Here is a 27436-nt window from a genome sequence, read left to right on the forward strand (position 1 = left end):
CCACACTGTGAAAAGCATGAAATCCTTCCTGCTCTTGCCACCTCTGGCAGAAGCTGAGGACCATCAGAGCCCACAGGAGCAGTTGCCTGGCAGAAACCTCCTTTGACAGAAGACGAGGAATTATTAAACAGTTTTCCACTCTGTGACTTTCTTTAATTTAACAGAATACAGCTTAATCAGCCTCCATTCTCAGTATTTTCTGTTTCATAAAAGTTTAGAAAAAGCAGGGTTAGTCATCTTCAAATGTTCATTGTCAGGCACATGCCAACTACACTGCCAAATTTACTTAAATGTAAGAAGTACATGTCTTGTCTTCCCTCTGCCCCATTTGGAGCAGGTAACAGAAACACAGCTGTCACCACTGGTCATGGAAAAACTCAAAACTTACCCCCTGCACACACACATCTTAGGCATTTTGACTTTCTTGATAAAAAAATCAGTTGTTTGGTTGGAAAAAAATTAAATCCTACTATATAATTTTTTTTGTTTTAAACAGCTGAAATACAGAAGGACATATATTCCACCCTAGAGCAGGACAGGAGACAAGTAAGAAAAATGCTGCAGTTTCCCAAAAACCTATTTTGAGCTTTCTCTTGTTTCCTCTTTGCATAAATGACCTGTTATCTATCTCCTTCATCTGTACAATCAGTTCCTGAAACCTTTAATCCATTTTTACTTAATTAAGTCATTTAGATAAGCTCTCCTTGCGTACAAGTTATAATTCAGTGCTTAAGCTTTTGTTAGTAATACTTAAAAACCATTAACCCTATCCTCAACCCTACTTGCCTCCCCAGATTCTGTACAACTCTTCTTCCTCCACTATTCAGCTCACCAAAACGATGCTCACTGCTTCCACCTTATCACCTCTCTCCTCCCCCATCATCCACTTCCTTTGATCAAGTTACCCTTGGAGCCACTCTGAAAGCTTTCTGGCAAAAATACCTAGTGGTCTCTGTCTTCATCCTTTCCAATTTGTTGATGTCTTTGCCTCTAATACTTCTTTGCCCTTCCACTGTTGTAATATTTTTCCCCTTGCCATCCTCTGACAGTCATTTTTCCCTCTCTCCAGCCTCTGAGGACAGATGGCAGAGGCTGCAGGTTCTTTTCTGCTCTTAAAAGTACTCCCAATTTTCAACCACGTACTTCTCAAATACAAAAATACTAAACACCTGCATAAAGATTCTGACAGATAGAGTTTGTTACTTCTGTCCAAATTATAACTCTAGAGTACAGCTTTGATGCAAGCTTGTGGAAGTCTAAGACGTTATCTCAAAGTGGTCAAAATCAAGCTCTCGATTTTCAGTCCTGTCCAAAATGTTCATTTACTATCAACAACACCATCATTTTTTCACAAGATTAAGGCTTACAAATTTCTGATTTCCAATATTCTCTAGGTCCCCATATCCAATTATCATCTAAGTCTTGTGCATTTTTCTTTTTTAACATGTCCAACATGGTCTTTACCATTTATCCAGTCATTGAAACTCACCTTATCCTGGGGTCTTCACTACTACCACATCTCCTTCTCTAAGCTTTATAAACATATCTTTGCTCCAAACACTCCTTTCCCCCTGGAGTTCCCTCCATTAATTCATTCCAAGATATTTCAGACTAACAGTGGCAATTTATGCTTTCAAGGAAAATTAAGTTTCTTCACATATTATGAGCATCATCCATACTCAAATCAGGAAATTATACAGTTTGGCTGCTCAAATTGCTAGACTTTTAAATTAGTATTTTCTTTCTTTCTCCTGCAGTTCTGAAGAAGTACAACTATCAGCCTCCATGACCACTTCCAAATCCTCCTTAAATTCCTCAGTTGTGGAATTTCAGAAACAACCTAAGAACATTTTTGTTGCCAGAATGCTAAGACAGACTGCTGCATTCCTCCCTAACACTCTCTATTCGTTCCTGGGTTTGATTGCTGTACCCTACTGGGATTTCCCTGGTGCAACAATCAGCTCCTGTTAAATGTTTGAATAAGGTTTATGTGGCACAGACCTAATCCCTGATGTGGGTTCCTGGATGCTTCATTAACATCAATATGATGTGAAAAGAATTGTGGCATACACTGATCAGTGGAGGATTACTGAGTATGAACTAAGAGCTGGATGATGGCTGATGTTTGTAAACAGAAGATGCATTTTACATACCTTTCCTAGTGTTTCTTCATTCCCACCTAGAAGAATGGCTTCAGTCTGACAACCTGGCAGCTATTATTTCATCTGCTGATGCTCGAGTTCAATAATCACACCACATGACCTGTGGCAGGAGGCCAGTCCTGCTTCCAAGCAGACCTGGCAACAATAGCAGCATCTCAGCCTCTCTAAAGGGAGCAGCCCTGGTGTGTCTCAAGGCAGCCCTCTCTTGGGTGGTCTCTGAGCTACCAAAGCACCAAGAAGTTTTCTGTGACATGACAGGAATAAAACACACAGATCCAGACCTTGACAATTTCTATATGTGTGAGTGAGAGAACAGAAAACACATGAGGGAGAGAAGACCAAATAAAAGTAAATAGATGTGGAAAATTTTGCTTTGCAGATGTTGGCAACTGTGAAAAGTCTGCTTGACACGGTCTTTGGAAGTTTTCTAAAATTTGGGTTGTTCTTTGCTGAGAAAAATTGAAAAATGTTGCAGTGTGGAACTGTCTCAAAGGACTCTAAATGGTAATAATGTCTATCAGCTTTTGTTAACCAAAGTATTATGGAGGAGTAAAACTAATCACTTGAAGTTTGATAACCAACATTCAAGGGTCACCCTTTCTCCTGTGGGCAAGAGGTCTGAACACAATCAGGTAATTTTTTATTAAACAGGGCTTGATCCTGCTCCTCCAGAAGTTAATGAGATTTTCTCTTACTGTTTTTAAAGGAAGAAAAGTTAGCTTTTCAACTGATTATAAGTTCCAGTTATAAAGAAAAAAAATGCAGCTACTGTTTATTTACAATGAATGTATGTAAAATACTATAAATTACAGTTGTATGTGGCTTTAAAGTTTGAGATATGAGATAAACAAAGTGATACAGACAATAGGTGTGCTAGATATTCTCAAACTCCTGCTCAGATTATCCAAGAAAAAGCGAAGTCTGGCTGTCACTGTCATTTACAGCTAATAGACTCTTCAAAGGCCAGCGGACAAAGTGGATCTCCAATGTTTACAATAAAAAGAATGTAGAGCACCAGTGTGGCAGTTTAAGCTATGTTGACATTTTAGCAATCTATAAATCAGAAAAAAACCCCGTGTGTGTTATATTATTTTATACCTAAGCTCAGGTTGAGAAGGAGAAAAAAATTCTCCTGTGTGTTATGATTATGAGACCAAGATATGATTCAGCCTTACAATTTCATCTACTTTTTTTTCTCTCTAATGTTCATGACTAAATTAAAACAAACGATCTGAAGCATTGGCAAATGTGATAGGTTTATGTAGGTCACATACCTGATCTGAGCAGATCAGATCATGAGCACATTCAGCAGGTCACCATGGCCCCACAGATGTTTGTGAATGTTCATTTGGAAACCCAGCAACAAGGACTGACTAATTTTCCAAATGTCTGCTTGTTGCTACTAACTCTTAGCTCCAGTCATACAAGACTCAGTTGTCATGGTGAACCTTTTAAATGACAAATGTTGAGGCTCATGCTACTTTCTCTCAGTCAAAAGACTCACTGTTAAACTATCACAATGAAGACTGTATCAGAGCAGCAAAACTCATGTTGCACATGTCTGGCTACTTTCCATTTTGTTCTCTCAGACAGCACTTTCCACTCCATTTTTCCCTCTTGGAAGTGGCTTGAAGCAGCACTGGCTCCATAAGAGTAGCGTGAAGGAGCTTCTTGAGCACAGAAAGGCTTTTGTTGGTCCTCCACAGGCTGGCCAGAATATGCACCAGCGAGAGGGGTCAGCTTTGCTGTTGCTGAAGGGACTGCATCTCCCACTTACAGTAGCCAAAAGAGTAAACAGAGAGGCTTTTGTTGCCCCAGGCAACTTCTGTTAGTATGTAAACATCTTGTTCTGCTTCCTTCCTTCCTTCCTTCCCATGCTAGCCCTCAGACTGCAGAAATCAGCCAGGCTGAATCAGGAGAGGTTTACAGTTTTTTAGCTGACACATTTTCATCCCAATTTTTCATAGCTCAGAGATAGGCTTAGAGCTGTTGATAAGTGTGCTTGAACTCAACCAGTGCAGAGACCTTCAAAGGTGCTGTGCTTTGGCAGATCCTGGGAAGCTTGTTGGACGGTCAGAATCTCCTCTGAGAAGGCAGCTGTCTGGAAGGCAAATTTTACTGAGTAATGTGTTTATTTGCTGGAATTGCTAAGCCCTCACTTTTAACAACAGCACCACTTTCAGTCAGGCAGCTATCTGCCTAAGAGTAGGTCAAAATCACAAGACTGGCAGAATTGTTCCCTTATGTCAAAGGATTACTGTAATTCCATAAATAAAAGGCCACATTTTCAAACCTGAATCATAATAAGAGAAGTCAAAAGCTCTGCTACTGTCACAAAGTATGTGTTAGAACTCACTGGTCTTAAAAGTTTATGAGTAGCATTTTCTAAGTGTAGCTTCTTTAAGTTAAATCATCTTACATTTTCCTAGACCACTTCTGTCATGATTCTCCACATGCTTCTACAGGATAGTTTATGTATCCAGTTGGAGACACTTTGTAGGCTGACTATCTTAAAATAAACCAGGAGGTTAAAAGCGGGAAAAGGTTTTACAGCTAAAAAATCACATCAGCAAAGACTTGGGAAAGCTGATGCCATATGAAATGATCCTCAGTATTTAGCTACAGCAGGTAAGTCTGTTTATAGGTAGGGAAAAGACGAATTTTAGTTATACAGACTGCTATGTACTAAATAAAACCACGTTATTTTTCTACCTGCTGTAAGTAAATATGGGAATAGTTAAGAATAATTAGAAAATTCTGAACTTTCATGGTAGGGGGAGATGAACCTGTTCAAAAACCTGCAATGAAGGCAGTGTGTGGTGCTGGCAGTGCCTCAGATGCTGAGAAGGGCTGTGACAGCTTGCCCAGAGCGAAGCAGGCCCACTGCACACTGCTGTTCTGACAGCACACCCACCAGAAGAGAAGTGAAAAATGAAAATGCTGCTCACCTGCAAAATTCTGAGCAGTAGGAACAAAACATAATGTTTTTACTTGTGATTTACTTACAGTGATTTGCTCCCAAATCAAAAGAAATATATGATATAAGCTCCAATTAGTAAAGCAGGGAATGAAACCTTATACAGCAAAATAACCTCTCAATGTATGGTAGAACCACTGATAACAATAATACCTGCCTTTTTACTCTCCAGCCCAGCCCCTCCACAACTCTTTTTTTTCCTGAGAAAATAATTTTGTAGGTTCCATTTAAAAAGAAAAACATGACAAAAACAAATGTACATAACTAAAGGAAAATAGACCCATTCCTTCTGTGAAAAAATGTGAAACACCCTAACTTTGTGTTTCGTTGGGTCTCTAGATGGCAAGAAATGGGTTTTTTAATGCCAGGGACATTTATAGATGTAGACTTCAATTGTGTGAATGGGACTCTGTACTGTTTGTACTGCTCAGCAAGCCCTTGCACTGCAATACCACTGCCAGTTGTGCCCCTTTGGGCAGGTAAAGTTTGCTTAGAAAGTTTCTCTGCAAAACTTAGCTAACCTGTGTAGGAAGTAATGTTTTTATGTCCTAAATATGTATGGAATTCTGTTAACTATAAAAGGTAAGCTTAAAAGTAGTATATAAAGAATAGGGGCAATATTAAATACCAGGGCAGTTTTAAGGAGATCTGAGACAGTTAAGATCCTGTCCAGATTGGAGAGCTGTCACTGGATTATCACGCAAGGACCAACAGTTACATTTAGATCCAGTCACAGGTCAGATGTAGACAGAGTCTGGGATCAAATTTCACCAAGATTTTATTTATGGCCCCTTAGAATACGTTATTGGAAATGCTCATCCTTACTTACATGGGGCCAGTGCCACCACAATCTCACCAGTTTTGGCCATGCTGCCTGGAAAAGGTTTTTGCTCAATACAGAATTATTTTATAAACATTGGAGAGGTTTCTTTTTGGTTTTAAGTACAAAAATATGTGATTCTTCTCCTTGCTGTAATAATGACAAATACTGTAAAAATGTAACAAGGTCAAAGCTATCCTTGTTTTACCTCTGTTTCCTAGGTCTTTTTCTCCCTTGTTTTCTGCTAAATGCTGTGACAACATAAGAACTGTCCCCATGGGATGTTCAAGGGCAGCCTGGGTTGGTAGCTAAGCACAGATGTCTACCCACCTTTAAGTGTTTTAATGTCAAATGTACTTGCCAGTGATTCCTTACCTGGTCAGCAGAGAGACTTTCAGGGCCTGATTTTTCACTAGGTGATATATAATAAACCCAGAGTAACTACATGCTTGACTTGGTTTAAGCAGGATGCATTCATGCCAGAGCACTTATAAAAATGACAGTAGCAGACTTTGATAGCTGAATATTTGCACTTCCTTGGAACTGTACAATTTTTGTTTGTTCACTATTAGAAAAAACCCCTGAAATTTCACAATTCCCTTTATGAAAAAAATAAAAGGAAAAAAATCCCACCAAAACAATTAGTATTAGCAATACCAAAACATGTAGTTTTGCCTGGTTTGTTAAACGTAAATATCTAGACATGCTATAGGAAAATGAATTTGATTTTTTTACACATTTGAAGCACAATTGAAATTAAGCTTTTTTTCATTCAAAACTTTACTGAAAAAAAATGCTTTATAAAACATTTTCATCTCCCCATGAGCCTTTTCCAAGAAGCTGTGTTTCAGTTTTCTTTAGGCATTCTTATCTGACTTCAGCATTAGTTGACAGCACTATCCAGCTGCTTGCTTTTTCCTGGATAACTGCACTGTGGCTCTACTTTTTTATATTTTGGCTGAAATGGGGATTTTTTGAGGTCAAGAACCCTAAACAGTTGAGAAAAAACTTACTGCCACATCCTTAGGAGAGGGAATACTTGATGGAGAAGGGGCCGCTGTAATACTGAGAAGCAGAAGCCTGAGTATGTGATGGGGTGAATGAAGTCCTGTGTGTAATGACTTAGAAGCTTTTGGTTTTTCATAGCTTCTTATATTTCATCTCCAGGCCTGGCATGGTATCCCCAGCATTCTTTTCAGTTTATATTCTGGATCTATATTTTCTATTTTTGTTATTCTTTTTGTGGCTATTATTTCTTTCTGTGGTCTGGGGCAGATACAGAGCAAAATTTGTTAATGGCCGATTTCAGTTTCTTCCTGAATACACTGTGCAGCCTGATATTTTTAGAGTGAGGATGAAAAGCTCTGCAGCGAGTTTTCAAAAAGAAGACAGGAGCAAAATCTTTGCTGGTCACCCAGCATTCCAAGGCAGTGTTTCTCTGCTATACTTCCATGTCCTGTGTGGCTCTCATTTTTAATTAATCCAATCTGTTTTGTTTTTGTCAGAAGTCTATATGCTTCTCTGTTAATTTGCTGATGAATCCCCTACTGAGTTTTAATTATAATCTTCATTGTGATCCTTCTTATGATGACAAAGATAGGATTTTTGCATCAGCATAACCTGACATCAGTAATATTGTAAACGTTGAAATGAGCTCTTCTTTTATTTCAAGTATTTTATAAACAGCTTCAAAATTACAAAAACATTGTGAAGATTAAACAAGTGATTGATAGATTGGTGTTTACATTAAATTATCCCCATTGCAGTTGCTTCATGGATGGCATATGAATAGCAGTCAAGTACTATTTTCTTCATGTTACAGGTACTGTAGCTGTAGTCCTTACATCCATGCAGGAATCTGTCAGAAAGAATGAGCCTCTTTAGTTTTCACCACCTCAGTGCCTGTGAGCTGCTGAGATCATCTCAAGCAGCTGGGATCTATTTCAGAACACTGAAGCTGGAGATGACTTTAATCCTTCCCCTCTCCCTCTGCAGCAGGCATTTCATGCTAACCAAAGCAGAGCCTATGGTATGAGCTATGAATCAAGCCAGCTTAACTCCCCAGTAGTATTTCTGGAAGATCAAATGCAGTCTGATTCTGTTTTCCCTTGGTGCTGGAGAGGTTTTTTCATTTTAAGAGCTAGCTTATTAGAGGCCTACAGCCTACTCTAGTCTTAATTCTTGCTTCTGAGACATTTTCCTAAGACACAGTATCACCCAGACAAACTGATATATAGAGAGCCCTCTTCCAGAAGCAGGGAATGTCCTTCCATAAAATATGTCACCCATTGGACTAAAAGGTGGAATTCAGATATAGGTAACTGTGGGATGATGTTTTCATTGTGTTGTCATATACTGTTTTGTGAAAGGTTTACAAGTAAAACTGCTATTGAGTCACAGAATTGCTGTGGCTGGAAGGTACTGCCAGGGGTTGTCTAGTCAACACAGGGTGGGCTGGAGCAGGTTGCCTAGGACTGTATTCAGTCAAATTTTGAGCATCTCCAAAGGTGGAGATTCCTTAAGTTTTCTAGGCAACTTGTTCCACTGTTTTACCACTGTCACGGTAAAAAGTCGCATAAAAAAAAAAAAGCCTATCATTACTGTTTCATAAGACATGACTGTATTTATATATAAAATTGCATCTCTGGCAGATAGGTTTCCTAATTTTCAGTACTGTTCCCAGTGTTCAACATAGGATTTTCCAAAGAATCCATACTCCCAACTACCAAATGCATGCTGGCCCCTGAGAACCGAAGTCTTGTAGGCTACAGCTAAAAACACACTAAAGAGCTCTGTGCATTGATCTCCTCTGGCTGCCCTGAGCAACCATTAGCCCAGGTCCCCAGATTTGTTTGTGCCAATTAGCTCTCACCCACAAAGCTCCCAGTCTGGTGTAGGAACCAGCTAGTGATCATTTTCACTGGGCCCTTTGGATGACTCCCATGACTTGGGAGCATAAAAGGGTTTGAGGTGTGGATGTGGGCTGTGTGGAGCCAGCTGGCCTCAAGAGAGAAGAAAACTCTTGGACAAGTGTAGCTGTGAGATCTTACACTGACGAGCACTTCACAACTCGACTGCTTACCTTGTTATTCTAAAAAATAAACTCTTAGGACAAGAAAAGCATGTCTAGTTCCTTTCTCTCATATAATAGGTTTGTAGGTTTTAGATATGCTCAGAAGCCTTGATTTTAACCTTTTGTCCAATTACAGTTCTTCAGACTGAGTAACCAATATATCCTGCGTGATCTCATAATTTTGACCTAGTCTGAGACTATGCAAATATTTTCATTTGCTGGAATCTTCTCAGATACACCAGCCTGCTCTGAAGGAGCAGGGTCAGCACATCTCCCAGTAGGTTTGTGCAGCTGCTTGTGGGGGCTGAGATTTGATGTCATAGCTGGAGAATAAACACCATGAGGTCCTACAGTACACAGCAACTTTCAGAAACTTAGGTGGAGTCGTCACCAACCTGAAACTGAGATGGGAGACCAGCCTGGACAACCAGGTGGCTTTGTCCACCAGCCAGGCAGGGTGCTGTTGGCACCAGGGGCATGGGGAGCTTGGCCCCATGGAGCTGGGCTGCCTCGTCAGCAAAACAGCAGTAAACAGCAGCAAAGCAGGAGCAAATGGGCAGGTGCTGTTTACTCACTCGCTGGGGATCCTGTTGGAGAGCCCACCCAAACGCAGGCTGATGCCTTTAACCCTTAAGAGAGAGTTGGTGATCTGTTAAGTCCCAATGCAGCTGTCAGCAGGAAGGGGAGGAAGCAGATATCCTGGTTAGTCCTAACCAGGGAATGAACTGTGATCAAACACACACTCTGGTCAGCGGGCAAGTGGGAAGGGGGATGGGAAAGCAGTGACTCTTTTCCACACAACATCGGATCAGAAACACCTTGTTGGTGGAGAACAATTCTCCAAACTGCCCAATCACAGAGACTTCAATGGGAGATAGAGATAGAGAACAGCATCATTTTGCTGCAAGGAACAATTTCCACAGAGGAAGGGTACAAATCCCTTGAGTCAAGGGAGCCAAACCACAGTGCAGCAATTTATGGTGTTTTGCACAGTCATATAGATAGATTTTCACACCCTTAAAACAATTGTGAAACAATTTAGTATGCAATGCTTATGCACAACCAGAGTGCTTCTCTGGTACACAAATTCAGTAAAATCGAAGTCCTAGCTTAGACAGTGTCTCTGATCTTTTGGGAGAGGAGAAAAGAAAAGAGAACAGTGAAAGGTTTAGTTTGACATCTTTAGTAATATTTTAAATTTGAAATATTTTAATTTTAAAATGTTCAGCTAATGGACAACTGAAACCCCACTAAATTCTTATGTTTAACTATTTTGATTGCTGGCAAATTAAAAACCAATGTTAAGAAACCCATAATTCAACATAAAATGCAGTCACCACAAGCTATTTACATTGCAATAGATACAACTGCTCTCACTTTGTAGTTGCTACGGGAAGCAAAACATTATGCCAAAATCTTTTGTGGCTCTTTATTGTGTGAGTGACTTGAGCTTGTAAGAAACCTACCTCTTCTGTTTTGCCTAAGGCATCAAAATACCCCAGAGACAGTATCCAGTACAACCAGAATGTAATTACACCATAGAAACACACTATCTGGCACTCAGAACTGTCACAGCCTGAAAACAATTATTCTGGAAAGCACAGCCAGAATATCAGTTTACTCAATTTCATTGTGGAAAATATAGACAAAGTATAAAAACAGTAGACTCTTCTCTAAAGGTTTAGACACATTCAGATCACAGTTACAGATTCTTGAAAAATGAGTTTTAACGCTTCTTACTTTCCATCTCGCTAAAAGTTAGTTGGAAGGAAAGTCAGGCTTTAACCACTCATGGGATTTGGGGAACACCGCTGGTATATTTTGCATCAAAATTACTCAGATTTAATATAATTCCACCTCTTATAACCGTTCTTGCCATCCAAGAGTGGAGCTGCACCGAGGAGTCACCAGGGGGAGCCTGTATGCCAAAAATGCCACTGACTTATTTTTAACAGCACCGTTTTCTTGTGGATTGCAAGGAGATCGAAAGCTGAATGTACACAAAATCTCCCCACTGCTGAAAGAAAAAGAAGAGCCTGGTGCCTCTCTTTGCCTTTGGAGGGGATGGCTGGCCCGTGGGTACTCATGCTGGGATAGATACGTGCAGCCATGTGCCCCGCCGCCCACCGCCACAGTCCCTCTCAGCGTGTTCCTCTCCTGCCAGCTTTCCCTGCTCTCGCTTGAACTGGCCTCTTCTTCCTTGAGACTAACGTCTCGAACTGGACACAGTCCCAGCTAGGCTGGGTAGATGCCTTCGGGTTTCCTATACACTACCAGCTGCTCTCCAGGGACAGGAGCAACCCTGCTGTGTCCTGTGTCCCTGTCACCTGGAGAGATGCCGTGGCAGGGAATAGCTCTGTACCGTTTCCAGGGTTTACCAGACATGTGTGTATATGTACTTCTTGCTGTGTGCCAATATACACAGTAATGGTGTACCCTGAGCTGGGAGAATCACTGCAAGTATTTTAGGTGTGTGTTTTCCTTTTGAGCGGTCACTAAATCCCTCAATTTCTTTAATTGTATTGCTAAAAATACTTTGTAGATTTCTCAGAGCCTGCTGATCATCTCTTCTGGCTATAAAAGACCCATGAAATAACACTGGTTCACAGGCTGGGGGAGCACTGAAAAGCCTGAAGTATCCTTTCTCTGTTTCAAGAAAAATTAGCAGCTACACCAGATGACAGCTTTTAAACAACATTCTCCTGGCCTGTGCAGCTCACAGGAAAATTAATCCCTTTTCAGATCCATATGCTAGCTGCAGTATTTCCTGTGTTTTTCTGGTCACAGTCACACACATAATTCATGAGAGTGTTCAGTCCTAGCTGTGAGTCTGAAAGGATGTGGTTGAAATCTTCAGGCTGCTCATGTTCTTGTCTCCATGCCAAAGCTCTGGTGGATGGTTTTGGGAACTCTGTGTTCTTGCTAAACTGGGCAATGTCACATCCCAAGGGGTGAAGAAAGGGAGAAATTATGGAGGGGAGCAGAACCACATGGCTTTCTGCAGAAAATTTTTGGTTTTCAATAAATTCAGACTAATAGGTCTCCACTTCAAAAGGAAAAATAATCAAATACTTAAAAAAACCAGACAACATCCCCACCACAAGAAACCCAACACAGTTGGTCCGTAAGAATCAGGAGCATGGTTTCTTATGGTTTCTCTTAGCCTAACCCCAGAAATAAGAACCGTGTTGTTCAGAGACAGAGATATCACAAAGCTAAGCTACTACTTGGACATTGACTTAGGTCAGAGTGATACCTGATGGTTGGAAGCAAAACAGCTGACAGTGAGCTACTGTACCTGGAAGAGCAGCTTGTGGCCAGGAGCCACTCTCATGGAAATCATTGCATTTTTCAAACCTCACAGCCCTTATCCCAGGAAGAGTGAGTGCAAGTGGTGGAAGGAAGCTCTGCTGACAGGCTGCGAGCCTGTGCCTACTTACACATGCTCACAAGGACCAGCACAGCTGATGAAATCTTAGATGGAAGGTCGTGGGATGATTTTGCTGTGTCAGGCTAATGCCACTGCTCAATGCATGGTGGGGCCATTCATGTTACACAAATTCACTATTAACCTTGAGCTTGCCTGTACCTTGTCATTCTGTCTTTTGACAGCACTGCCTTTAGGGGGTGGGGAATTTTTACAAGTGAAATCTGACTACATGGAGAGGAGACATTAATAGACAAAGAGGAACTGTAGAAATATGCAGTTAGATACAAGTGTAGGGAAGGACTTTCTTTTAAGGGTAAATTAAATGAGACAGCAACACACATACTATGGAGGCTTTTTAGAAATATACTACTTGGAGAGGTACCTCTGTATTTATACACTGCATCTATCTCCATCTCCAGAAGACCCCAATATAAATTGAGCAATCTCCTCCACTGTTTCCCCATCCGCAGAGACCCTGGCAATGTCGTAGGAGCAGTGTGCTCTCCCCAGAGGGCCTGATTTGTGGCACAGAGCCAAGGAGTGAGGACCTGACAAATGCACTTGCTCCCACCAAATGCGTGATCCTGCACCTCCTGTCCAGGAGCCCAGGAGATGTCAAACACTTAACAGGAGCAGCAGCATGTAATCTAGGTCTTCATTTTGCCATCATGCTTGGGATCAAATTCCAGATTTATAATGCTTTAGATGAAACAAAGGGGCAATTATTATTTATTACAATAGGACTCACTGGAGTCAGTGGCTGCCACGTGGCTTGGTTGTTAATGTCCAGTGTAGAACATACAGTTAAAGTCAAGAAATAAAATTTAATGCCTTCTCAAATGACTGGCTTCATAAGGACCTTACATCTTCTCCTACAAAAATATTCTCTTTTCTTCAAAAGCTGTTTCAATTGGGAACACAACACTGCCAAAATCTTTTTAATTTCGCTATAAATACATCTTATGATACAAAGTAACCAGAACAACACATGCTGCCCTTCCTGGGCTTTCTACTTTACATTTTAAAATATGTACTATGTCTCCCACATTCTTTTTCTATAATATTTTATGCTGTTATCTCTTAAAAGGTTTCCTTTTAAATGTTGTCTGTTATGTTACTTCTTAGAAACAGTATGATGTTTACACTGCTCTACATTTAATACAACAATGTTTAATAACACTATTTTCAAGTCATAAATGCTGTTTCACAGATATTTCTAAGATTAACTTGTATCGTAAAAATAAACCTGTACCCTTTGGAGGGGGTCAGTTTAGCATTCATTGCACAAAGCTCAGAAGGAACTATCAGATATGTGGACTTCACGGTGAGCCGAACAAAGTCAGTGGAAATACTCCCCTAGACTTTGGTCTGTGTTGGACCACATGTGGTAATTCAGGGACTGACATTAGTGCTTGGCACAGCCTTTTCTTTTTCACTCTAGGTAATAGTGGCAGATGACAAGTTATAACACAAACATCCCAGCTTTGCTGTAGAACAGATGTCAAGCTTAGTCTCTACTGAACACCTCAGTCTCTCTATAGGTACTGCAGTATTTATTGGAGCCAAGGCCAGAGCCGTTTTGAAGCAGGAGCCACCAGCTGTGTGAAGAGAAATGTATTCAAAGTTGCCAACAGTAAGAAATTAAATACAGACTACGGCAGTGTCTGCCAATGTTTTGGGCAGTAGCATAATGGTGGCAGCCAACTGAACTTGAGATGGCAGCAATCTAATGCATTCCCATCACCAACTCAGTGATTCACTAATTAATTTAGGGCTTTTTTTTTTTAATTGTATTTACTGTCATCATCCTACTGTACAATCTGAGGAAGTGGAGAAGAGGGTAGAGTGAATAGGAAAGAGACCAGGCACTGGAAGGTAGTATCTTTGTAAAGATAGTCAGGGAATTTGTTCAAGGCCATCCTGCTTCAAGTGGTGTGGTTGCAGCGAGATGCATCTGACTAGGATGGGGGTAAGAACAGTATATAAATGAAGAGAACAACTAGTTTTGAAATCAAAGCTGCACCTTTCTTTTTTTGACTTCATTAGGGAAAAAGGAAAAGACACAATGATACAGGACTGCAGCAGAAGTTTTCTATTCCCACTGCTACAGAAGGTCCAGGTAGTCATGGATCTTCCACTCAGGAAACTAAATGCATTGATGGCACTTTGTCACATTACAAAACATGAACAAACAAGAGTAGCATACACAAATAGTGTGTCAGAGCTTAGCCTTCTGTCACCCAAGAAACAACATATCGAGATAGATCTTCCACCTAAAAGAAATGTATTGAAGAATGGGTGCCACCAGGCTAAAAAACAGATGCTCCAGGAACATGGCAGCTCTGTTAAGGGGTTGGAGGAAGACTTTGTCCCAGCCATGTGGATTGCTTCAGCTACCAGACAGTGCCCGCCTTTGTGGAGTAGCCCCAGCCACCTGCCCAGTTATCACAGACCTTTAGCCTACTGGAAAAGGAAGGAGGTTTAAACTACACATTCAGGACTGAAAGGATAGTTGAAAACCATCTCCTTCTGTTCTGGTCTCATGGCTCATGTGTAGAACAGTGGTCTTTGAAAAAGGATCATCATTGGAGAGATTGGGAAAATATAATACTCTGAGACAAAGTGACTGACCCACACAAGAAAATTTTGACTGAGCACCAGCTTGGTCTTGATGTTCAGAAAACTGTGTAAGATGTCTTATATTGTGGCTAACATTAATTTCCTAAAAATAAAGCCTATGTATGAAGCAGAACCAAAAAAATCCCACATAGTATTTTTCTTTCTAGTATAATATCATGCTTCATGTTCTTACACTGATGTCTTTAGTTAATACCAGAAGCTCTTCTGGTGTTTGCCATGTAAGAAGGCAGCCCATAAAATGATACAAGTTTCTGTAGTCACCACTAAAGACTTAAACACTTCATTCCTCTGCCACTTGAAGTACATCTAGCCTGAGATTTTTGTTCCACAATGATTCTCATGGGCTCCAAACTCAGTGCTTACTATACTAACAATAATCCTTCATGTCTCCAGACTCTACCCATGTTTGTTGTCAATCTTCAGTCATAAAGTAATAAGATGCATCACACATCATCAAGCTGGCCTAAGGGGTTACAAATTTGGATGAGGGCCATATACTGTACTAATTGCTTCTAATAAATTACATATTTCAGGAGGGACATCATGATTTTAATCATTTATTCTGCATGTTGTTTCCTTTGGAGAGAAGAACAAGCAGGCACTAAACAAGCCAAGCATCTGAAATTCATGGCAGAAGCTAGAAAGAACTCATTTAATATCAACCATCATTGTAAATACTAGAATTATGCATGTATCAAATCCCTGGGTCTGAACACTTTGGGAACAGCCAGTGAGTTCTGGCTGCTTTAATGACTCAAACCAAAATGATGTCTTTGAATGTTCCTTAGATTCATAACAAATCAGATTTAATCCCATTTCAAATCTTGTAACTGGGGCCTAACTCAAGAAAAAGTCTTTGTTTCTATGCAAAGAAAAATACATTAAGAGGGGAATTTAAAACATGTATTTCCCAAAAGGTTGAGAGGGAAAACAGTCAAACATACATTTCACTTCTGTGGGGAAAGACTTTAATTATGATTTGATGGCTGTTCATCACAAAGGTGGCCCAGTGAACACAGGCAGTGAAAAGAACTTTCTTTAAAGCCTCTTGAAATTAGTAGGACCTCAATCTGATCTAAACAGCCTCTTGCAGGGTGAACTAAGATTAGTGAAGGTTTCTTATTTCCCTGACCTCTAGCACATCCACACCCGTAGACTTGCTGTTAATGAAATCCTCAAACCTCTTGGGAATGTGCACTTCCTTCACAGGGGGAGACCTTGATAGTACTTAAATAGCCACCAGTATTAATAGCAATAGCTGGTAGATAATGTGGAGACTTGGGAACTCTAGGGAGTAATGCAGGTTTGGGAACAGCTCAGACTGTCTTCCATTTGTCTTTGTAAACCTTTCTTCCTGTCACTGCTGTCTGCATTTCCTTCCAAGGATGAGCTGAGATACCAAACAAAACACGACTAGCTAGGTAAAAGGAAACCTGCCTCAGCACAATGTATGTCTTGGGGTGAAAAGCTGCAGTTGCAGCTTTGAGACTCAAATGTGCTCTTAACTTTCAAATGGTAATGAGACATCAAGGAAGCACCATTACCTGGGATAAGTGTAATCTGTTTCTGCCTTGGCAGTCTAAACTGCCTTCATTTGGTTCCTCTCTACCTGTGAGGTTTATCATCCCACCATAGACTTCTCTGGTAAGTGTGAGGAGAAAAGAGTGAGGTTCCAGCAAGACTTCCAGGGGCTACTCTAACCCACCATGCAGAATAATGAAAATATCCCTAAAGATGCTGTTTGTGCATGGATGGATGGATGGATATTTGTGCTAAAACAGTTGGGCATCTACTCTGGCACAGACGAAAAGGACCAAAGGGTTCTTGATTTTGTCATACAGAACAAGAAAGAGATTAATAAAGAGGAGAAAAAGGCCTTACACAATGAGAATTGACTGGGAAAGATTGTCCTAGGTAAAACTGGTGACTATTCAAATGGAGAAACATTTCTCTGATTGCTTTTATGGTATTTTTCATAGGGAGGTTCAATCATGAAGATTGAGAGCTTAAAGCATAAGAGAACTGGAAGTTCAGGCATAAAAGCCTGAGTAACAGAAGCAAAAAGTGACACAAACAAGGGAGATAGAACTGATGAATCCTCAGTTAAGAGTGCTGCTATACCTAGAAAAAACTGTCACAGTGCAAATCACAACATACAGAAAATATGATGGATTAGTTTGGTGCAGTCTTCAGATACTGACTTGTGCCAACATTGTGTACTACATAAGAACATGGAATTAACAACCACTAGTGTGGCACGTTAGAAGAAGGAATATCTATGAAAGCAAAATGGAAAACTCTTTGACATCCATTAGGTTTGGTAATATAATACTAAGAAGCACACCATACTGAGCTGTTATCTGGTTGGCTGGCTCAGTCCCTGTCCAGATTACCACTTAAATCAATAGCTCTCACATTGATTTTTCCAGCACACTGTATTCCAGTAAAAAGAACAATGCTCTGAGATGAGTCAGCTATTTATTCTTTCTGTAGGAACTCTGGTTCATTTTCATTTAGGAAAATAAAAGCAGGAGCCAAAGTACACACAGATATCTAGTAATAAGAACCTGCCTGTTGCACCATAACATGACACAGGCTCTGCAGACACGCAGGTTTGCTACAGCTTGCTGCAGCAGCCACAGCCCGGCCTTGAGCTAGAGCAAGCTGCTGTAACAATGGGACTGAAATATTTGGGGATTATCCTAAACAGACTATAATACTGAATTTTAGTTTAGTAACTGCTATGGCAGAGGAGAAAAATATGCCCATATATATATATATCATATACATATCTATACATATATATATATCTATACGTATCTACATATCGTAGAATCAGAGCATCATAGAATGGTTTGGGTTGTAAGGGACACTAAAGATCATCTCATTCCAACCCCCCTGCCATGGACAGGGATGCCACCCACCAGACCAGGTTGCTTAAAGCCCCAGCTAACCTGGCCTTTGATAATTCCAGGGATGGGGCATTCACAACTTCTCTGGACAATATGAACCCCTTCTCTGGGCAATTTAACTAAGAAGCTGATCTCCACATATTTACCATGACACGTAGAACCTCAGCAGTACTGTATTTCTATTTATTGCATACATTTTCATGTATTTGCATGTTCCATGCAACATGTACTATAGTTCTGGTATTGTAACTAGTCATCACTATTGTCTGATGTTGTTTCTGCTCTTTTCAACCATGTTTACAATTTCCCATTTTATATAGGTTACTATAACCACAACATGCAGGTTCATTTACTTTCTCTCTTCAGCTTAGCTGTCAGTTCAGAAACCAGTAACCTTTCTCTCACCCAGTTTTGTAACTGTTTAAAGAAACTTACAAAAACTGCAGCAAAAATATTTTCAGTTCAAAGAAGAAATTACAGTCTCAAGAGCTACCTGCGTATTTGGAGTCAGGCTGAAGCACAACTCTGCCCACAGTTTCTCTTGACCCCTCTCTGCTGCAGGCATAGAGAAGATCCTGCCATGGCCCCTCATCTCTCCCACAGCTCTCCACACACAGCTGCTGTCTCTGCTTCCAGGCTTGGCAACTGCCTGCGAGCTTGGCCTGTTTCTGGGAACTTGAGTTAACAGTAGCTAAAAAGTACTAAAATGCTGGAGAAGTTAATAAATGAAAATATTTGTCCCTCTTGTCCACTACCTTTATTATCTCCAGCTTTGACTGCAAGGTACCGGATTACAGTCTATCCCACTTTCCATTAATAACAGCCTCAGAGGCATTCTGTGCTCTGTTTTGTGCAGTTTACAAGATATTTCAGGTTAGCTGTGATCTATTTTGAATCACATACTCTCCTACTTTTGTACTGTTCCTTGAGAATTAAGTTGATGTAGAAGTAAACTATGCCAGGCACTTCCCCGGGGTCTCAGCAGTGTTACAGGTAACTCTACGTTGGCTGCAGTCCTTGAGTGAAGATACAAGGATCTATTTTACACAGCTCTTCATTTGCACAGTATTTAGTGTAGGCTTGCACAGGAAAATAATACAGCAGTGAGATCAATAGATGTTATTTCTATCCATGCAGAGCATTTTCCTTTCACAAAAATTATTGTAATTGACTCTAATAATATTATTTCTAATATTCAGTACACAAACTTTAGCCCATTTTGGCAAACTGATAGTAAGTCTTTTATGACAGCTGAGTGATGTTTTAACTGTGGCCAAGACAAGTACTAGAGAACTGAAGCTATAGAATGAGACACACAGAATTGTATGATAGGCTGATATGGTAAATTACCTAATGACAGTGGCAGTATTTCACACAACAAATCAGATATCCCTCTTTCTGTGCCAGGTAATAAATTGTGTTAAGTAGGCAAAGGCAAATTTATGTATTCATTATCTATCAAGAGACACTTGGCAGAATAACCTTTGGTCTGCAGTCTGAAAATAATTGTTCTCTGACAAGTGTCAGTCGGAAGTGCTAGTGAATCACTATAGATCTTGCTTTGCTGCAAGCACCATCAAGTCAAACTCTGTTCAGTTACTTGAGAAGCCAGGCCTAAATGTAGTTGCTCTGATCCCAGTTGATATTCCTGCTGCTTTTATATTTCTAAAAGCATGTTAGCCCTTGAAACATTTACCAAGATTTCTCATTTTATCTTATCTTCCCAAGAAAGGCTTCACACTTCCTATGATCAGATATTTAGTCCACAATTTTGGCTATTTGCCTTTTCACAGCTGCCTGGAAAGGGAGGCAGAAATTGGGGGAGCAGTTTAAAGAAGAAACAGAGAACTCTATGGGGCCAGCACGAATAGAATTTGCATATTCAAGAAGCTCTCTTCAAAGTTTGGCATTGAATTATCTGTTAGAGCAAACTAATAAAAGTATCAAAACTTTTTTTTTTTTTTTTAAACCAATAAATTCACCACTGCAGCAAGATTCTGTGCTGAGGATAAATAGATGGTCAGCATCAGGCAGATGGTCAATGCCAGACAGTGACTCCAAAGTGCAAAGGCAGCGGTGGCTCATGGGCAGAGCCATCGCTCACACCCCGGTGTTTCCTCTGCCAGAGAAGACACCGAGCCACAATGCAAGGGGCCGGGGCAGGACCTGCACAGTACCTTTGAGGGCAGGAGGGGTGAAGACGCTCTGCTTCCTCTGCTTGGGAGAGGCACTCTGGGACTGGGGAGGGACAAAAAACAGAGAGAGGCAGTAAGAGATGGGCAGAGGGAGAGTTTTCTGTTCATGGGAGCTCTGGGCCTTGCCCCACAGCTGCTTTCAGAAGGGCACATACCCCTCTGAGGAATTTCTAAGAAGAATATATTGTGTACAGCTGATGCCAGTTCCTGGGCTTTCATGTATACAGAGAAAACTAATATTAGATAGAAAAATACGTATTTAATGGACAATCTTTATGACTCCCAAGCAAGACAGACCCAATACTACTGAAAATTACCGTTCACCCTAAAAAAATATTGTTAAACATAAAATTTGGATAGCCTGTGCTTTTAACAGTCTGCGTAACTGATTCTCATAAGTAAATAAATGTTTACATACGTTAAAATAGTTGCAAGATTCACATTAATCAATATTCCAATTAAATACAGCATAATCAGTGATTATATGTATAGGTAAGGTAGAACTGAAATGATTAATATATACATTTTAATATAAAGAAGTGGAAAATTTCTCTCCTCCACTTTTTCAATGTGTTCTATTGCACTTAAGAAAATAATTTCAGCAGCCAACCATTTGGTCTTTAATTGAGACTGATTTGAGTGTTATATTTAGATACAGTTAAACTTTTTATGGCCCTGAAATTGCATCTATGCACAAAAGATAAAGTATTCCAAAGTAATGGTAGCAAAATTACACATAGAGTAATAGTATCATTATACCAATGTTTAGTTAGCAAAAACTGATGGGAATACATTCAGTGCTAAAGCAGAGCAGCTTTTGCAAAATGAAAGCAGCTAAATTGGTGTTCATATTATACCAATATGAAATATGTTGATATAGAAAGGGTAATAAAGCTACATAAGGTCACACTGATAGCTAGCTTTGGAAGACATAAGCACCGTAACACGCCTAACAGAAAGCTTAAGGAAAAGCTGTGTGTAGGCAAGCTTTTTTTTTTCTCATCTAATCAATTTCTATTTATATTCGTATTTATTTATATTTATTTATATTTATATTTGATCATAATAATGTTGTCTTTTCCCAAATATTTTCTAAAAATGCCTATTATATAGACCATGAATTTTAATCAGATCTATTTCTTCATGGAACATTTGAGGCAGCTCTTAACAGAACCACTTTCACAAAAGTATGACCAATCCTATTACCTTACCTTATCACAATGGATGGAATAATAACATTTATAAATAAAATATTGTCATCTTTGGAAAGAGAAAGTTATTTATACATGCTATGGGATGGAATAGGTTGTTGATCCTCACCCCAGTAAATCTTTACAAGTCTGTATTTGAGTCCAAATTTGAACCAATCAATACCTCCTGCTGCTATTTAAAATGCTGCCTGCTGCTCTGGGCAATGGGTGAAGGAGATCAGAGAACTATGCAAGGGGAGATTAGAAAACAAGATTGGAGTAGCCCACTTTTAACTCGTGCAAACAACATTGCTGCACTGCCTGCTCTAGGCTTGGCAAATGATGGGGAGAGTAGGGAGGAGTTTGTAATGCTTTTGTAGACCAGCAGCAACCTGTAGATCCAAAGCAATGCTTGGATGAGTTTAGCTGGCAGGGGCACCTTGGGCCAGGGTTGTTATGCTTTGCCAGGGCATGGCAGCAAGGCAGAGGGGAGCCTTGCCTCTCCGAGTTCCAAGCCACAGGTTAGAAGGAGAGCCAGCAGAACTGACACACCACAAAAACAAGGCTGTGTTACTGAGGATGGCATGGCAATGTAAACAAAAATATTAACCAGGATGAATCAGGATGAGTTTCAAAGGGGTCTTAACAATAGACCTATTTTAACAATGAATATGTTTAAAAAAATATAAAATTCACTTACCTCTGCCTGTGAGATGCTTGTTCTCTTCTCATCTTTTTCTACAGAAAAAGATATGGAAAAAGAAAAGTTAGTAGAGAAGTCTTTCTCAGTGCTAACACTTGCAACCCTACAGCACTGCTGTAAATAAGAAATTAACCTTCTGATTTACAGCTTTTCTTTCTCTTTTGTATGTCTCAGAAAACCAGAGGCTCTAATTAGCATTTAGACATAAGAACTTCATCTGAAACACTTAACTCCTATTTTTTGACTGTGAATAACAGCAAGCAATGGAGTGCCTTCAGCAGCAGGTCCTTTGTCCAGGCTGGCAGCAGGGCTCTGCGCTTGCAAGTGGGGCTGTCAGGATACAGGATTGCTTTGCCCAGGGACTGCACTTTCTTCTACAGTCAGAAAAGGCTTGGTTGCCAAATGGCATGCAGCAAACTCACAAAGGGCTCTATGCACTCAAATCATAATAACCTCACTCAGGTTATTAATATAGCACCTTGAAGTAATATACAAAATTAACAAAACAAAGTTTAACAAAGAGTAATGTTTCACCTTAGAAATTTCATGACGCTACCGGACTGAAATTTTTCCTGGAACTTCTTACTTTTATTGCCTTAATTTTCTTTGGACTATATGCATGGTAGAATTGGCAAAACTAGAGATTTCTAATAAAATAAGCATCTCTGAGAATCTGTATGAACAACTAAGCAAAATTGTATGAAGCGTGGGAGGCTCGAGGTTCTTACTAACCACGGTATATAACCAGTCTTTGCATGAGCTAAATTCTTTTGCTACTGCTGTTCTGATACGGTTGATGGCCCGACAGCGTCTGTCTTCTGCCAATGATTTTACAAATACTTGATGAATTACACATAGGATCTTTGATGCACTGTAGTTTGGAGCTCTAAAATAAAATTCCATTAAAAATAGAGACATCAATCTCTCACTGTACCTACGTCCCTTCTAAAATTTTCCACTTGAAGATATCAGTGTTTAATTTTCACTGAGGTGTGGCAAATCTGTAAATGTAGGTACGAGGGAAGAATAAGGTCTAGGTTGTATCACTTTATATGACTTATTCTCTAGATATTGGCTGCTTGTGGTGTGCTGTGCATGAGGGTACAAGCTAGTGCAGGCAGCTGGATCACATTTTCTGTTGGATTCTTTACCATCGTATCTGTGCATCTTGCAAACATTAATTGACTTACTGGATTTTTCAATGTATGTATTTCCCATTACCTCTATCTGAAAGGCATTCAAATCACTCATGCTCAAGGTTAAAAAGTGTAGTTGAAAACAGTGTTGATTACTAAAGCATGATCCCACAGATACAGAATTAGACAGGACAATCAGGAGGCCAGTTTCCTGTCATTGACATTTGTGTGAACTTTGGTAAGGTCACTAAACTCCTCCTTGACTTCCTTACCTGTAAATAAGTATAGCAGTGCCTATTTCAGTATAGCAGTGTCTATTCAACTCCATAAAACACTTTGAGGTATGAAGTTAGGTTGGCCAAATGGGTGATTATTTATGTGCTTGTAATCTTTCTTATTGGTTGTACAGCAAACAGACACAGACTTCAATGAGTCAACACTGGCCTTTTTTTTTTTTTTAGCTCAGGATCCTGGATTTACTTTGGAGGCTGAAATTTGAATAAATCCGGAACTTTCAGCAGAGAACAATGAAAAGTAAGTTACATCCCATTCCTTCCCAAAACTCTAAATTTGTCCAGATTAAAAATATATTTTGTAAACCCAGCTGATGCTTGCATAAGGAACAAAAACAATAATCAGCAGCTTTGTCAGGTTTCAGGTTTTGATCCTGAGAATGTGCACAATTGTAACCCTCTGGGCTTGCACATTTAGTGTTCTAAGTGATGTGACATTAAAACTACCAGAACTGGAAAATTTCCAGCCTTTCCTTTCACCCAGCAGCCCTTATATGACAGGCAACTTTGGAAAAAAGAACTGGTCCTATATGGAGTTAGAGAGATCATGCAGATCCATGGAGTAAATAGTGCCAGTGAAAAGCACCAGACAACGCAGACATTTAGGAGTGACTTACAAAAGCACATGAAAACCCCCCATTTTTCAAATCAGTAAAGAGAGATCAGAAATGAGCCTAAAGGAATGAAAGATACAAAGTTGAGGCAGCAGCCATGAAGTGTTTCAAGTAAGATGAAGAGAAATGTAGAGCTGGCTGGAGATGCAGTTTGGTCAGTGGTACATTTTGACATGTATTTATTTTTGAGGACAGAAAGAGCATGACATACTTATTTTTGACAGGCATTATAATGGTCAAGACCCAAAGGAGAGTATAGATTTTTAAGGAGAGGTGACAAGGAATGGGAACAAGGGAAGTCTAGGTCCCTGAATGACATAGACTGAGGCAGAGAGAAGAAAATAGACAAAAATTCTTTGTGTAGAGGAGGAGGAAAAGATGGAAGGCAAGGGGGACGTGTAAGGAAGATATACTAGCTGTGTGTAGCTGAGGTAGCAAGGAGAGACAGGAAGAGTGCGGTTGTAGCAGCAGTAAAAGGTGGAATTTAGTCATGACAGAGAACAGAGCCGGAGTGCAGTGCAGCCTGGAGCTCAGTCAGGAGTTCTCTGACTTAGAGTCATCTTGGTCTAACTGAAGGATTACCTTAATAATTGTGTGAACATTCTTCCTTACACAAATAATGGTTTTCCAGTGTAACTTATAATGCTTTGAAGGCAGTCTAAATAAACTAATGAAAGCATGTCTCACTAAAAAAGCATCCTTGTGAGAGTCAATGGAAGTAGGAATTAATGTTCTCACTGGCATCAAGAGATAATGTAGACAACCTCTGTGACAAGAGATTATATGAGAATGGAATGTACAAGGTAAGAAAGAACATCATCAGTTACCTACTGCAAATCAGACATTTCCACCCACAGAAACCAAACAAGCCATGCATCTCCCACCCTCAAATTCATCAACAGTTATAAGCTGAATTTCTTTACTGAACTCTTAGAGCATAAATTACTCTTAAGAAGGGTCAGGAAACAATCAGAAAATAAAACACAAATAGCAGACTATGATACCACTTGATTCCCAGGACAGGATGAAATCCCTCGTTTGTCAGCATCCTCTAGTTCCCACCGACTACTATGCAGGCAGGATTCTGTTCACAAAAATCATAGTTATACAGAATGAGAAATTCACTTATCATGTTTATAACTAGGCAATTATATCACAGAGAATGTGAATTCAAATGATCAGCTATTTCTCTTTTATATTAAACAAAACCCTAGTTCTCAGTAGATAACTTCTCCCTACAGGTTTGCTCTCTTTTGGGGCCAGAAGGGAAGAAGCCGTTCTAATGATGGTCCATTTTTCTCCCTCACAGAATGTAACATTGTTCACAGAACACAATACAGCTGTGTTGCATTCCAAATCTCAACATATGTTTTTTTCCAGTTAAATTTATTCTCATCTGCTCTAATTACCTAACAGGGATCTAATTACTCAAGTAATTTCTAGACAATTTTTTGTGGTTTTGTTCCAAAGAGGTGTAATAGAAATCATAGGAAGAGCTGAGAATGGATTTGTACATACCCAAGTACTGGAAAGTGGAGATATACAAAAACAAGATTGGAGCTTTGTTTAGAGGGTTTTTTTACACCTGTGCTGAGATAAAAGCAGATGAGGACTTTCCCTTATGCTGGGTGAATAATGTCTGAGCCTAGTCCAATCCTTACCTCATGCAGACTGGAGTAACACCTGGCAAAATAAACAGGGTTTTAGGCTTTAGTCAGTGTCCTCAGGAAAAAAAAAAAAAGTCAATGAAAGGTTCAGTCTAAAGGATATTTCCTTCAGTCCAGATATGTACACAGACTTTCTGAAACAAAGCTGTGTTTTTTTATGGAGAGACACTTCTGAAAGCCCATCTACCTGCACAAACCCCCTTTCAGCATTAGACCTGTAGGCTTTAGCCTTTACCCAAGGCAGAAATCTCACCCACTTGCAGGGAAACCTACAAGATTGGGCCAAACTATATTGCTGAAACAGGTGGAAGAAACACCAGGGAATTTGTATCCCAAACTCTCCTGTTAGCAGAGCTCTTTTGAATCTTTATTAGCACATCCCTCTAGCCAAGCTGATATAATAAGCTGAGTTCCCCAAAGGTGTCATTATACAAAGTCAGAAAAGAACCAAGTGGAAGGAGGCTGGTTATAGCTGGGATCACAGCTGCTGGGCAGTGCTGATCACTCTTCCCATGAATCCCCACTGTTGTGCAAAGGGAACATCCATGCTGGGGAAAGCTTTGTGGTCATTTTAGAATAAGATCAAAATTCATCTGCCTTTCTTCTCCCACTGGATAATGTTAATGCACTTGGAGCAGCTATACAGGGCAAGAGGTGACCTGTCTTAAAAGACTTGGTCTATGATATCACCCAGGGGCTCTGCAGTGGTCTCATCTCGCAAAGGCTTATCTCGTCCAACTAAGCACGCTGCTTGCTTTCCCCTTTTCTGTAGGGCATCAGTCAGGCACTGGAGAAATAGAACAGATCAGAGAGGTCGGCTTTTACACAAAAGCAACTCAGTAAGAGGCTGGTATAATTGTTGGAGAAAGCTTCTTGTAGAGTTTGGAATTTTCCTTGGGAAAACACAGTTGAGCAGTTTCAGATCAAAATCATAGAAGGCTGATAGATTTGGATTTGGTTAATTTTTGTCATAGTATCTAAATTTTCCTTATACCTAATAACCATAATAGTCTTTAATTGCTCAGATAGTGGGAATAGCCCATGAGCTGCATGCCCATAACAGGTGTTAGTTAAAGACTGATTTAAACAAGAATGGTTTCAATCTGAAAGAAATGAGCCTGGTGAGAGACTTCAGGGACACAATGTTTAGTCTGGAGTCACTTTATAATCCTGCCCTTGCCCCTGTATATACAGTGTCACTGGAGGGAGCAAAGTAGATGAACAGAAGCATGGATCTAGCCTTTCACATGCAAACTAGCACAGGGCACCCCAGGCTAGTGACAAATCAGATACTGCTGCTGCTATGAAATAGTTTAGCCAGTTTCATTTGACTGCATAACTTTTGATTAAATATCTGAAACAGTAGTGCCAAAACACAGCACTACTGTGTCCATGAGCAACATTTGCTGTCAGAAACTGTGAAAGAAATGAACCAATTGCTGACTTCTGATCAATGTGCTCAATGATGACACAGAGTTGAAAAAAAAAAAAATTTCCTGCCTGTGGGTCCACTTATCCATGTCCTATAAAGAAAAGGAGGGTGGCTCTCTCTTCCTGCTGTGGGGTTGGTGGATGCTTGTGTGCTTGGGTATTTGGGGCAGAATTCTGCTCCCAGCCTTGCTCA

At 40.0% G+C, this 27436-nt stretch overlaps 1 protein-coding gene across 1 annotated transcript in view; it reads right to left on the reverse strand.

Moving 5' to 3' along the window:
* PPP1R1C (protein phosphatase 1 regulatory inhibitor subunit 1C) overlaps positions 1-27436 on the reverse strand; it is a 50690-nt gene that overhangs the window by 6231 nt on the left and 17023 nt on the right. The window contains 2 exon segments of the mRNA XM_027637509.1: positions 20192-20252; positions 22100-22137. Coding sequence (XP_027493310.1) covers positions 20192-20252; positions 22100-22137 — 99 coding nt within the window.

The sequence above is a fragment of the Corapipo altera genome, unplaced genomic scaffold, assembly GCF_003945725.1.
Source record: "Corapipo altera isolate COAL_440 unplaced genomic scaffold, ASM394572v1 45, whole genome shotgun sequence".
Lineage (NCBI taxonomy): Eukaryota > Metazoa > Chordata > Aves > Passeriformes > Pipridae > Corapipo > Corapipo altera.